Source organism: Hesperophylax consimilis, chromosome 22 (assembly GCF_061612785.1).
Source record: "Hesperophylax consimilis isolate HC1 chromosome 22, BYU_Hcon_1.0, whole genome shotgun sequence".
In the NCBI taxonomy this organism is placed as follows: Eukaryota; Metazoa; Arthropoda; class Insecta; order Trichoptera; family Limnephilidae; genus Hesperophylax; species Hesperophylax consimilis.
The window spans coordinates 3,331,655-3,347,304 of record NC_142857.1 but is presented as its reverse complement, the minus strand read 5'-3'; the positions used below and the strand labels follow the sequence as shown (position 1 = coordinate 3,347,304).

General features: G+C 33.5%; 2 protein-coding genes across 2 annotated transcripts in view; one reads left to right on the top strand and one right to left on the bottom strand.

The window, feature by feature from the left end:
* Positions 1-15,650, top strand: part of LOC149412660 (uncharacterized) — a 320,577-nt gene that overhangs the window by 127,412 nt on the left and 177,515 nt on the right. The window lies entirely within an intron of this gene.
* LOC149412676 (uncharacterized) lies at positions 5,701-6,842 on the bottom strand. The gene is made up of 2 exons (XM_089645216.1): positions 6,761-6,842; positions 5,701-6,302 (listed from the first exon to the last, which is right to left on the bottom strand). The coding sequence occupies exons 1-2, from the start codon at positions 6,770-6,772 to the stop codon at positions 5,757-5,759; spliced, it is 558 nt and encodes a 185-aa protein (XP_089501342.1). The 5' UTR covers positions 6,773-6,842; the 3' UTR covers positions 5,701-5,756.

Below are 15,650 nucleotides of genomic sequence, written 5' to 3'. Positions count from 1 at the left end.
GTTTAGCCAGCGTTAGCAATGTAGTGCCCGAAAGTATATTTTTTCGACTTCATTATAAAACATCGAATTATTCTACTTTCTATAAATATAAAATGAACGTATTATATGTGTAAACCTTTTGGAAGAAATTCTCTAAATGATAGTGAAAACTCTATCAAAAGCCGGTGCGTAGCTTAGAAGAACTAAGGGCACAAACAGAAGTCTCGGATAAACTTTATTTTAAGCTATTTATAGACTTAACTAATCATCACGCTGTTTCCGTGCAGGGTTAGGCAGAGAGAACGGACCGTCAAACAACTAGGTCTTCACACACGCTTTTTGCTTCATTCGCATTCATATACCGTCTAATACATACTCTTATATTATTCTGACTCTTGACATCCGATTCACTTGATCGTGCCATGACTTCTTTGGGCGTCCCGGACTTCTTCAACTATTCACATTTGCGTTATATATTCTCCTTACACTCCTTTCTTCGTTCATTTGCATTACATGCCCAAACCATCTAAGCGTCCCTTTCTTAATCTTACTCATTACGCTTACGTCAGCCTTGCTTTCTTTGCGGATATTTCTCACACGATCAAACATGGTTTTTATCGCACATACCCCTTAGGGATCTCATTTCTACAGAATTCAGTATTTTTTCATTCAGTCATTTTTATATATATTATTGTGATATAATATGAAACCTTACGACAGCACCACTATCTTTAATAACCTACATGTTCTGACATCAGGACGTTGACTCTTGACAGGCCAAGATACTAAACAAAACCTTTGTAACCAAGTGGGTCTTCCGACGATCCCATGCATTTTTCTGTCTTATGGGCTTTTAGACTATAGAAATCCCAATTATTCAGTAAATTATTATTGGTAATTTATGTATTTGCGCAGAAATACGTAAAAAACTAAAATGATATGTCAAGTATTTACGCTAAATTAAGGAGGATTGTAATTTTGGGGACTAACCACTCCCCCAACTTGGCTGCGGGGTAGTTAAGAAAGAGACTGAATGAAGTGATTTGCTAATGAAGGTCTTGAGTATACGAGTAAAAAAGTAACAAAAAATTCAATACTTTTCATGCCCATCCAGCGAGACTAACAGGGGGTAATTTTTATACTTGGAAACTAAAAACCAAAATTTTAAACACCGTATAACTTCACAAAATGAGCACTATCGGTCCGTGACTTTTCAGAGATCTAGAGTGGTGAGATTGAAACATACCACTATTGATTTTGCTGTGGATGAAAAAAAAATCCGAAAAAGAAACTGCGAAAATTGAAATTTTGTAATGTAAAAAAATGTAGGTAAACACAAAAATTGAAATATTAAAATAAAAAAAAACAATATAAACACAAAAATTTAAATTTTGTAATTTCAGAAATTTCAGCTCTAGCAACATAATTATTGGGGTATTTTTCAATCTTTCCACTCCAGCTCTCTAAAAATTAAAGGACTAAAACTGATGTTAAGACGTATCTACACCTATCTTCTTCGAATTACCATATTCTTGTAATGAAAAGCACACTTGATCCTAGGTTACACCGAAACGGGTTCATTACCCATAATAACAGAACGATCATAATAGTGGTATACCGTATTCGTGTTTGCGAAAGGATTTGCGGTCTGTTATGTATATTTATTTCACAATATATACCTACGGGTCCAGGTTATTGTTCACTATCTTCAAGAGATATATCTAAACTCAAGCAAAAATGAAAATTAATAACTTTATGTTTTGACCGGTCGGTGGCCGAGTTGACATCGCGCTTGGGTCCCACTCAGGCGTAGTGTGTTCAATTCCTCGGCCGGCTAACTCCTCCATCACAACACAAGCAACATTTTCTGCTTTCTGTGGTGGTAGTAGGAGATTTTCAAATATTGTAAGGTTATTCGTAACCCGGGAATGTTAGTCTTTCGTTTTTAAAAAAAAATAAATTATGTAACCCTTCAGGTGAGAGGACAAAGTCGCTAGATGACCTAGCACTATTGACTCCACCCCTTTGTACTGGCACCCCTAACCATGACTCTGGTCCACAATATTGTGTCTTGGACGAACTTCTTGAAAACCATTCCTATCATTAAAATATGATAATAAGTTTTCACATCAATTTTTGGCCTAAAAGGGAGTCGTGAAAATAAAAAGGTTGAGAAACGTCTACCTAACCATACCTCACAATATGAAAATGAGTTCTTGCTTCACATATAAATCCGTGGGTTTGACGCTTATGTAAGACTCTGATCTAGGCGCCTGCCTGTGGGCAGAATTATTATCCGACCTCGTGAACAACTACCGTCAACCTTCAGCAATTGTTTTTAAAGAAAATTCGTACATTTAACATTATAACTGTAGATAACACAACATCAACGAAAAATGGGTTACAAATAAGAGAGAGAGTCACAACAAGCGGAGTGACACAATAATTATAAATGACAATTATTCTTCTTGTTCATATTGTGGTGGACAAACGAGTTTTTAGAGGTCAAAGTGAGATTCTGAGTTTACTCAGTCGCTTGATTCAGCACAGATGTACGAGTGCAATATGAAAACTTATTTATTTATTTATTCTTGTATATTTGAGAAATCATATTAAAAGTTATTAAAAGTAATACGCCATATAATCGGTCGGTGGCTGAGTTGACATCGCGTTTAGGTCCCACCCAAGCTTCGTATGTTAAATTACTCGGCTGGCTAAGTCCTCCACCACAATACAAGCAACATTTTCCGCTTACTGTGGTGGTAGTAGGAGATTTTCAAATATTGTCAGGTTATTAACTCAGGTGTAACTTGGCAATGTTTGTCTTTCTTTTTGAAAAATAAAAAAAATCTATACATGGATATTGGATATATTATGCACGATAACATGTAATAATATGACAAGTACAACGTATGTCGAGGATAAGCTGTAATACAGGCGTGAATACATTATGGCCCAGTCAATATTAGTTTCTAACTAGGAAGTGCCTGTTCTAAGAAACTAATCAAAACATCATTTTTTGTTTGGTAGGTAATATCAAATTGTATAGATTGTGTCAAGAAAAAGTATGGACACAATATTAATATTTTGTCCATACTTTATTCAACTAGGCGCTCGTAATAGATTTTCTGATGACATTTTAAATACCTTTAATAGACCTTTTACCTTAACAGAATTTATATTATATTAATTACTATCTATTATTAGCGAATACAAAAAAAACTCTACGTTTTATAAATTTTAAATTAAATATCCCACTAGAAGACTTACAATATCATTTCTTATTAAATACTCTAAAAATACACACATTGGAAGACAGGCGTAAAATAAACGACTTAACTTTTTTCTTCAAGATTCTAAACTCTAAATTCGACTGTTGCAAACTTCTGCAACTCATAAACTTACCTCCAATAACAACACGACCAAATACACTATTCCACTGCAACACACATAAGCGCAATTACATTGCGAACTCCCCAATACAACGGTTTCTCACTATGGGAAACCAATACTTAGGTGATGTCGATATATTTGATATTAACTTTGCGAATTTTGTGGATTACGTAAAAGACTTATTTCAACACTATTCCTGAATGGAAGTTATATTTTTGTAAACCAGTCAAATCGCTGTATTTTTATATTTATTTTCTTGTTATTTTTTATTTTGTTTCTTGCATATATTATTTTTTAATGTTATTTTATTTTTATTATTTTTTTCCCATGTTTCAAAACTGTCTGTCATTAAAATTGTACCGCCTACATGTAAAAGCCCTCTGGGCGTTAAATAAAAAAATAAAAAAAAATAAAAAAAATGATCATAAACACCTCATACCTCGATTCATGTCAGGTCTTAAATAAACCTAGTATTCATTAAATTATTATTACATTAGTAGATATTTCTTTTAATTATGTATTATCTCACTGCACTTCTATTAACGACTGTATTACTTGCAAAAATATTTTTGTGTTCAAATTACTTGCTCTGTAATTTATTACTAATATTCTCCTGTGTACCTATATACTTATAATCCGATGTATCATTCTATTGCAAAAGCCATTTAATGGCGTTTAAATAAATAATATTTCCGAGTCTGTTTTGCCTCAATCTAACCTTTTTGATTTTTGCGTAAATAGAACATTCTTTTGTAGTATTTTTTTGAATAAGTCCACATTTGCACAAATTAGAATCATTTTGGCCAGTTTTTTTAAAGTTATAACAAGAAAAGTTAATTAGTAATTTAAAAAATAAGATTTTTTATTCTAACACTTTGGAGGATGGGTTTAAAAAAGCTAAATGTTATTTATAGCGTAATTAAAAATACATACTAATACAGAAATTTAATTCAGTGCTACCATTCTTCTCGTCATGCTTTGCCATGCTAGAAAATCTATTCTACCGTGTGGTATCTTTAAAATTATACATTATATAGTATCGAGCGGGTGCCCCTATCCCTCGGTAATACCGCAAGAGTGACCTCTTTCCGCTCTCCCCTCTCTTGCCGCCTGTTGCCATAGACAATGAGAACATATGTAGTCAACACAATAGTTCTTACTTTAAAAACAACGAACAAATGTTATGATTTATAACTCTGCACCATAACAAAAATAATGCAGATTTGTATTTGTCTAGTTTCTAGAATAAATCTTTCCTCAAGTAAGTCCATAAGGTCCGTGAATATCATAATATGTAAATATAACATAATTTTTTTTCTGAATGTCCCAGCATATTCATGTACGTAGTTTGGTGCCGAGTACATACAACAATACTACTGTTAAGTGTTGTGTTGTCTGATTAAATATTTCATTTCATGTTTTCGTTATCATTTGAAAGAAACGAAGGACTTCAAGAAAAGCAGCTCGCCTCACAACCGACGGCAGAAGTCCTGGAGACTAACGCAGGAGCGTACATATGTGGTCCTTCGAGCCGGATGCACTCCAGGCACTCCACCGGCATTCTCCAGCTTGCTTCGTATAATGATATTGAACACGGTTAACATTTGCATTTGACAAAATATAAAAAAATAACAAATTAACAAATTATTATAAGCCATAATTATTAGCTTGAAATACAAACATAAATTTAAAAAATCTTCCGAGAAAAAATAAATGCCGTCGACGGTAATTGAACCCGCACCTTCAGATTGCCGGTCAGATGCACGGAACCACTGTTAATAAAAAGTAATAAAATGGTTGCTTTTAATAAATTAATAGTCTAGGAGGTACAAATAAACATCTCATGGTTTCTCGATTCTAGATTGATTCTTAAAGCTTGTAAATAATTTGCTGATTAGTGTTTCGTTCGTACCGCCCGCGCACTTATTATGCCATAAGTTTGTGCATTTTGCAAAGTTAATCTATTTATATTTACTCGTATATATGACTGAATAATTAATAATATTATAAGTAGGTACGCAGTCATACAGACAGACACACAAAATAAATTAATATTTTTGATTACATTATTTCGGTAACCGGGCAACTCAGGACAGTGGCAATTTAAAACACTCTTAAAAAGTTATGAAAAGTGATGAAAAAATAGGTTAATTAGGTTGGGTTTATGGGTGTAATTTTCATCACTTTTAGTGACTTCATACAGGGTGTCCGAGGGTAAAGTACATAAACTTCGTTAGGTGACTCTACATGGCAGTAAAACAATATATTAAAATATTTTATTGAATTTATTTAATAAACATGATATACAAATAATCTTAGAATGTGTACTATGGGATGTCAGTCAGTAGTTGTTGAGAAGTAGGTATTGAGGAGTGTATAGGAAGTTACCAGAGTCCTCCGGAGACAGCGGCGATTTTAGCGTTCAAGTGGGCGGCTTTGGTGATGGCTACCTCGGGGGTGTCTACGACGCGGCCATCGATTCCAATGGGGGCACCACCATGGGCCCAGGAGTTCAGAGGGGAGGCCCATGAGTTTAAGGGAGTGTTCCATGAGTTCAGGGGAGAGTTCCATGAGTTCAGGGGAGAGGCCCATGCGTTGAGGGGAGACACCCATGAGTTGAGGGGAGATTTCCATGAGTTGAGAGGAGAGGTGGCGACTCCGACATTAGCGGCGATGAGGTTTGCCTTAGAAACGGCTACCTCAGCGGGGTTGATGGCGTGTCCGTCGAGAATAGCGGCTCCTCCCAGACCCCATGTGCCCAAGGGGGCTCCCAAGACACCGGGACCAGCAGCCCATACTCCTGGGCCTCCCCAAGCCTTACCAGCCCAGTCCTGGCTCTCCAGCAGACCTTCTCCTCTCCACTGTCCGTTGTTCAGCAGCAGGGGGTTTCCGGACACCAGGGCGCCCATGCACAGGAAGGTAGCGATGAACTGAAATAAGTTAAACAATATAAGAATACAAATTATGCTTTTAAATGTACTTCTCAAAGTTCGGTTAGGTCAGGTTAGGTTGGGTAGGGGAATTTATAAAGTCTACAAACGTCCGCCCAATATTTGAAAGGTGTCAATATTTACTAAACTAACATTGTATATGTAACGCTTTCATATTATTGCATCATTTTAAATTATTTATTCAAGTTCAATAATAGTATTATTAATAATTATGATATTTTTGTTGTTTTCTATTAAACAGTACCTTCTAATCAAGTTTTCCGTGAACACATTGATTAAAACATGATTTTTTCCAATTGATTAAATATCTTTAGGTAAATTCACGGTAATAATATCTGAACTAGAGAAATCGTTTTGTTACTTAATTAAATTAAATTAATAAAGCAAAAACAAAAAAAAAAAAATTTATTCTGTTATAATATGTAAATAATACTCACGATTGGATTCATTTTGGTTTTGAATGTGTTTGCCTTTTCGGTAGAAAACTGCTTATGCCTTAACGATGCTTGATCCTAGCTATATATTCAAAACGAAACACTTGATTAGAGTGGGGAGAAAACGTAATATTTAGGAAGTAATCGTAACTTGATTTATCGGGACCACAATTAATAAAACAGTGCAGAGAATTATTCGCTTGAGTAAAATGGTGGTAACATTATATTGTTGATCGTGCATTGACTCGTCATGGATTAGGAGAAAAAGAAGGTCGAATAGAATCAATTGACTCTCTTGCAGCAGAGAGATTGAATCGCCAAATAACTGGATCTTGGCAGACAATCCTTGATTCTGTTATTCTGACTCTTGAAATGTCTCAAATCAAGTACTTATTTGGTTCACTTGATAGACATGCCATGCCATATCTTGTCTTGACATGCCATGTCTTCTTTAGACCGCGTTCCTGACTTCTTCTAACATTGAAATATAATAATACTTTCTTCGTTCGTTCACTCTACATGCCAAAACCGTATGAATGTCCCTTTCTTAATCTTATTCATCAGACTAGCATTTTTTGTGAATTTTCACATTTCATTTACGATCATACGTCGTTTTACCAGCAATACACCTCAGGGATCTCATTTCTTTAGCATTTAGGACGGGTTGTTTCATAGAATTTCAACAATTCATCAAATTTTAACGTGAATTTTCAAGCACTGTAAAGGTTTTATTCAAGTTTTGTTATTATATAATTATTGCAAAGTTATTTCAAATAGCTGAAATGAAAACAGAACTTGCATAAAACCTTCACAGAACTTGAATATGAGCTTGGGTTGTTTCGGAGAATTTGAACAATTCATCAAATTTCAACATTAATTTTTCAGGTTTTTTTCCAGTTCTGTTATCATATCATTATAGACTGTTGATTGACAGAACTGAAGTAATAACAGAACTTGAAAAATCTTTCACAAAACTTGAAAATTAACTTTAAAATTTGAAGAATTGTTCAAATTCTTTTAAACAACCTGTCTTTAGCTTTAAAACTTGATGAATTGTTCAAATTCTGAGAATCAACCCGTCCTTAGTCTACTTACTTAATAAAATGTCAGATAATTCAAATTTTTCAGAAAACCTATCTTAGTAAATTTGTATGAAAAATCCACATTAAAATTGTCAGAAAAAAACTTCTATATTAAAAAAACTATGCCGGTAAAATTATCTGAAACATAAAATTTATCTGAAAAATGTATCTCAATAAAATATTCAACTCTAATCAATGAAAATGAGTTCCTGGCAAGACATTTTTTTCATGGAGATCGAAGGATCTCAGATACAAACGTATTGTTTTATTAATATGACAATATTATGTGGGATTTTTTTATGGTTTAGCAACTTGCTTTACATTCTTATACTGTGCAAGTTGTTGTATTTTTTTTAAATGATGCAATATGAAGTAATAAAACAATCATTCAGGATATAAAGTAACACGCACGCGTTTAGTGGCACTTTCAGAATTAATTAAATTGACATATATTACAGTTTGAGATATATGTAAAAATGATAGTTTCCCGGGGATCAAAATTGAATTTTGTATGAGATTACAGATTATTTTTCTAAAAATATTTAAATATTATGAGGTAGGTACATTCCAAAAACTAACTAGACGTCTCCCGAATTTAAGAAAAAAATTTACAGTAGAAGTTTTTTTTATATGAATACCGCGCAATAGTCCAAACTGCCCACAAGCGTCCAAAGCTAGTGGGATTATGGTATCCCCAATTAAGGTATGATGTGTGGCTGAAGTAAGTGGGAAGGAGAAATAAACGGGTAAGAGGAAGGTGGGGAAGAATATGGCTATTCTGATCTGTTCACCAAACGGTTTATTAGTTAAATGTGAAATAACACGTACTATTTAATAAAAAATCATTTATGCACGTCACAATTTGACGAGGAACTTTTGTTCGACCGCAGAGGTCATCTAGAAATTATTCGTTTATACACACATTGTTTTTGGTAGGCTCAAATTTCCTTTACATGCAATAATTTATTTTTATTTTTTATATGATTTTAGATTTTCACGGCCAAAAGTATTATTATGATTTATTTATGGGGTATTTTGCCGTGTTGCGTCACATCCTTCTTTAGCCAACATTTCAGATAGCATTACAGCGTCCATCATCAGTTCAGATGAGAATGAAAGAAGACAGGATTAGGAAGCACAACACGGCATAATACAATAGCCAAAAATAAATCACTATAATTTATCTTTTTAAATTTATTTATTTATTCGTCTTTATTACGTTTCAACACGGATGTTGCAATGTACCTGTCTCGATAAGAAATCCTGTGTTGATAGCAGTAATACTATACAATGTTACAATGAACATAAAAATAGGTAATACTAAATATATAGGGAAGTTTAAAAACAAGGTTGGCTAGAAATCAAAGACTTTGTGTCTAAATTACATTTAGCGAAATTTGTCTAGTGGCCAGTGGATGTGGATTGTTTAGCTTTGTTGCGATGAATCTAAAAAATCATTTGGCCAAATCTTGTTTTTGCGAAAAGAATAAGTAAGATATATAAAACAAAATAAAATATAAATCGGATTAGTCTATCCGAGACACTATCTAGGTTACAAACCAATTTAATTAGAAACTTTGTGATCATTTAAAAAAGCAGATGCCAAATATATGGGAAAAATTAGTCAATTAAAAATTGAGAGAGTTCACCACAAGTTTTTAAGGTTCAACAATTTAAAACTATTTATTATCAGGTTGAACAAATTTATAATTATCATAGAAATAGATAATGCTAATAAATCTATCTAAACGAAACATGAAACAGAACAATAAAAATCAATTCCTAGTTATGACCGTTATCATTTATATTCGATAGTTACTGCCATCTAGGGACAATTTGTCATAACTTGCAAAAGTTCTTAGCGATTTAGGTACATTACCAACGGAGTTATTCACAATTAAAATATTTCGTGACGTCACCGTCTGGTAGTCGGCGGTAAACAACATTTTTATTGCGAGCGGCGTCTTTTGTGAAGTTAAATTTGTGGTTTTTGTTTGTTTTTACACTGAATAACCTAATCATCTTGCATTAAAAATTACCTCACGTGTTTGGATGTGAATATTTATTACATATATTGTACCGACAGTGTTTGTTTTCAGTTTGAATACAGTTTTTGACAGTTTGAACAAAATTCAATAGTGAATCTGAGTGCTGTGAACTATTTGAAATATTATTCGTTATACTGTTATTATCATTGACATTTTATTATTTTAGGTTATTAATAATTTGGACAGTGTTTACTGTGATTTGACTTTGTGATTCGTATTGATAACTTGTTCAATTTAAATATTTTACTTTTATAAAAAATGGTTACCCCTTTGAATGAACAAGACATTGCTGATATTTTAATCGAAAGTGAAGATGAAGATGTTTACGAGGATTTTTATGATTTGCCAATACATTCAGATAGCTCATCCGACGAATCTGATACATCTGATGAGGATGAAACTCTCCCTAGTTTTTCAACATCCAAAAAGAGAAAAGTTGATCATCGTAAATGGGATCAGGGTAAGTTTACGCCCATTATTCATGAATTCGATTCAACTAACTGAAATGAAGTCTTTGAATTCGAACAATCTCATGGCGCTGAAATGGCACGATAAAAGGGATGTACTTATGCTTAGTAACATACATACAGATGCAATGATTGTTACTGATAAAATTGACTTCCCCACGGGAGAAAATAAAATAAAAACCAGAGGTAGTTTTAGATTATACCAAGAATATGGGAGCTGTTGACAAAGTGGACCGCATATTGGGCTTCGCAAGCAGTTTCAGGAAGTCTCTAAAATGGAATAAGAAAATTTTCTTCAGATTGATAGACATTGGAACACTAAATGCTTTCTTTTTTCATCGTTTGAAAACGCAAAAGGTTTTATCATTTAACGAATTCCGGGAAAACTTAGGACGGGTTGTTTCGGAGAATTTGAACAATTCATCAAATTTCAATCTTCATTTCCGGGTTCTGTGAAAGTCCTATTCAAGTTCTGTTATTATATCACTATAGGCTAGTTGCTTGACAAAACTGAAATGAAAACAGAACTTGAAAAAGTATTTCACGGAACTTGAAAATGAACTTTGAAATTTGATGAATTGTTCAAATTCTCCGAAACAACCCGTCCTTAGTGTCTCAAATGATCGAAAAATATCACACGCCAAGGCCGGCATCATCTGGAGGATGGAGAGTAGGTAGTGGATCAACCAACTCGCCATTTAGGAAAACATTTTCTCCGTCTTGTACCAGAAACTGCAGCCCAAGGAAAGCGAACTCAACGACAATGCCATGTGTGTAGACATACAGCAGTTCGAGCTCAAAAAAGAAGTGACACGAAATATATGTGCACCGACTGCAATCTTTCATTTTGCGTCTATCCATGTTTCGAAGACTACCATACGAAAAAGCAGTATTATTTAGTGAAGACAATTTTATTCCTAAGATATTGTACATAATAATTAGATTAGTGTTTTTGTTATCGTAATTATTGACTGCATGTACATTGTGTACCTATGTTGAATTTTTATAATGAAAATTGTGGTAAGTGAATATGATTTTTATTAAGTAAAAACAAAAATCTGCTCCGATTTCGATGGTTGGCGATTTCTGCAAAATTGTTTTTATTTTTTCCTTCTAAATAGCTTAGTATTTGTTTTTTCGTGCTAGTTTCTAAGGATTTTTTTACTATTTTTTTATACTCTACGAGGTGGCATTTATTTTTTTCTATATTTTGATTGTTGAAAAAACTCCCTCCAGCGGGACCATTTTCTTTCCAGAAACTCACCACCGGACAGGTTAAGTCTGGCTTTGTTCTACTTGTAAGGTCAGGTTAGGTCGATACATTGGCAGGAAATTTGACTTATCTAGATCATGTCTTAAATCATCACATAATCAGTTCCAAATATGAAAATGACACATTCAAAGTAAATCCGAGATTATTAAACTAGTGTTACAATCACGGACACAACAGAAAACAGTGTTAATAACAAATTTATTTTTCAACTAATTAAAACAAAATAGCTGGGTTAGAGTTGAACATTGAGTTAGAGCTAGATTTTAGATCTCTGTTTTTCTCTTTTGATTAAAAAATTATTTTTAAATTTTTTAAATTAAAAAAAGTGTATTCTGCCTCTTTCATTAGCTTAACGGAAAATGAAATAAAACTTTTTCAACTTCGGAAATTCTTCTTTTAATATTTGAATATCGCTCAAAAGTCACAACCGCTCCCTTATGGAGCCAGTGACACTATGGCATCTACAATCGGGGTATGTTGTGAAGCTGGAATGTTGTGGTTGGGAAGGAGGTGTAATACAAGTAATTGACTGTTCGGATCTGGTCACAAAACACGGTTGAATGGTTGTCTTTCACAAGAGTGATACTGAAAGTGTCTTCCACTTTGAAACGTGGCGCAAATATACCATAAGTTATTTAAAAAAATTTAACGCGAAAAACCAAAATAATTTAATTTTTCACCCCTGAATATACATCCACGACCTTTCTACAGAAAATCAATAACATTTTCATCCGGGGTCCTGAAACAGAAACGTTTTATTTGAATTTGAACTGAAATAGTATCCGTCTCGTAGAATCCGTATAAATCCACATTTCTGAAGATTATATTGTCTATTTCATTGAATAGAGAATAAACAGTATTTTATTTAGTCGTTGGTCTATTTAGAATGACCTCGTGACAACTTGAAAAACAGTAATTCATTGGGATATGATTTTGATACAAATCATTAATATATTTTTTAATTAAGATCTATAAACAATAAATTGATCAATTTATATCTAAATTTAGAAGCCACATAAAGTTGAATACAAATTAATTAGTAAAACTATTTTCAAAAGACGTATGACCTTCTTAAAATATGTAAATTCATTATATAATTACATGGCACACAAACAGGTGGCAATTTATAAAAGTGATCCTATAATTTGTAGGCTTATTTAAGAATATTATTCTTCATTTGGCTTGTTCTTCGGATCGAATTAACAAGCTTAAGAATACAATTTCCTGAAATTTTTGCTCCCCAGTATTTTACTAAGGTCCTGACTGGATACAAAGTTTTAATCTAACCTTGACTAGGCACCAGCAGTTTTCTTTTGAAAAGGCTAACATCACAAGTAACATGAACCCAATTGTAAGCATAAATTACTACGATGGATTTGTACAAACATAGATTATTTAATTAACATTTATTTTACGTAGCATTTCTCGATCATTCAGTTTAACCTTTGAATCAGTGTAATTCTATTTTAAGGTTTTAATGTTTTTCTTTCAGTGCATTGCAACCTTCCTGTGTCTGGTCGCACTGGTGTCCGGAAACCCCCTGGAACATGGTCAGTGGAAGGGAGAAGGCCGAGAGCCAATAAAATGGCCAGTGAAACAGCGGATATGAACATGCTTGGACTGGTGACTGGGCCCCCGCTGTAGGAGCATGGGCTGCCCCTGGAGCATGGGCCACAACTGTCGGCTCATGGACCCATAGAGCTCCTGCATGGGCTTCTGTGTGTGGAGGTGCCTGGGCTGCCCCCCAAGGATCGTGGGCCCATGGAGCTGCTCCTCTAGGACATGATGGACGTGTAGTAGACACCCTCGAGGTAGCATTCATCGTAAATATATTATATAATATACGTGAAGAAAGTAAGAACAGTTTTCAATTCAATATGGCAGTCGACAATGTCACAAGCTTGAAATTGATTTATGCTATCAGTATCAGAACGAAGTAACCCACTCAGCTATTCAGCTTTCGTTTGTTTTAAATGCATACAATACTACAAATTTATTATTAAACCCACCACATAGCATCCCCAAAGATGACATAGGAAATAATTTACCTTCGGAGTTAACGTAAATAATATTATGTGTTTAATTAAATGTATTTTTGACTTAAAAAGCCTATAGCAACTAAATTATTATGTGCCTATCTCCGATAAAAATTTGAAGGTGGAGGTGTTTTTTTTAGAATTATTCATTAATCGTTATTATATTTATAATGAATCTTTCTTTGTGTGTGCCTTATAGACTAAAAAACTGTTGGACCGATTTCACTGAAAGATTGTTGAAAAATGTTGCTCTTATTAGTGCAAGGAGTGTTTTCAGCAATGGGGACTCATGACTTTTGAGTGTACTAGAGTGTTAATATTACAAAAAATGGCATTATTGATGTTGTTGTTGTTGTTGTTGCTGAAAACGTTTTTTTTTATCGAAAATTCGTTTTGTTGTATGAAAATTTTCAGAAAATCCATGCGGCGAATGGCCAAACTGAATTTTTCTGAAAATCTTCCTACAAAAAATCGAATTTTCAAAAAAATATAAATATCGTTTTCGGCTACAACAATATTAATAATGCCTTTTTTGTAATATTAGCCCTCAAGAACACCAAAAGTCACTGGTTTTCAGAGGAAGACTTAACGCATTATCTCAGCACTGGATTGAGATACGGAGTCGAACAAAAAGCGATATAATGTAATTTTTGATTTTGACAATTCGGTATACATGAGTAAATGGTAGACGAAGTTGTGGACACCCAAGGAAAACATGGCACGATCAAATCAATCACATACTTAATTGTGGTAAAATGTAGCGGGTGTAATGAAGAAAGAAAGGGGTGTAAGGAGAATGTAAGACGTGAAAGTAAAAGGAAAATGAAATTGAGGACGCCCAAGGCAGAAATGACTCGATCAAGTGAAACAAATAAACTAAAAGTAAGTTTTTTCAACTGTCACGATTAAATTATTGCCATATTAAAAATGCACCCAATTTCAATTCATAACCTCAAAAATTCAAAACCATGTTATCTAGTAAAATAACAATTTTTTATATAACAATTGCGGTTTTCTGAAAGTGTTCCTCATTGAGGTACATAAAAATGATGTAAACGGTATACGTAAATCGATACAGTTAATCTTCATTTACTCACCGCACATTTTTATTGGCTGCTATCACTATGCATGATCGCAAGATTCAACTAGAACTAAATCCAATCTAGACAGTAATTTAGTTCGAGTTGATATACGTATATATTTTTTTACTGTTTTTAGCACCAATCGGGTAGTTTTTATTAATCTAAGATCCAAAACATATAATAAAAATAAATACTGACACACCAAAATAAAGCAAAATAAGCGAGGGAGTTTTTTTTTTGGCGCCTAACAGAAAGCCAAATAGGTCTCCTCCTTAATGTATTTTTTTTTTCATAAATTTTCATAGTACGGTTCGCTGCTGGTATAGTTGTCTCCAGATGAGCCGCACAAAGCACTGAAGCAGCTCCCAAGGCATGTAAGTAAATAAATATATAACACTATTAAAACCGTAGCCGTAATATTAACGGCTGCCTGATGTAATGTGACGATATTTTGTTTAAAGTTCATTGATATATAATAATTATTGTATCTTTATTTAGGAAAGTTTACACATTACAACTATACATACATATTATGGTGTACATTGGTTTGTAACTTTTATATTTAAGGTTATTAAATTAATAAAAATGAAGAACTATTACAAACATAATATTGTGAAGGTAAATAGCAAATAAAAGTACCTACAGTTGTGATTTCTCAAATACCGCCTCACTAGGCTAGCATGTGTTGAGGCAGAATTTTTAGTGTTAGTTCCTAATACCATTGAACATACCTATATTTGTATTAAGAAGTATTCGCTCAATAATGTGGTGGTAATGTGGTGACTTCAATAACTGCGAATTTGGGTGAATGCACCGGTAAAGGCCCTATTCTTATTTTTAATCCAAATTTTTACATTATCTTTAAATTTTTTTTGTGAATCACATTGTTTTATGTTGACTGGAAG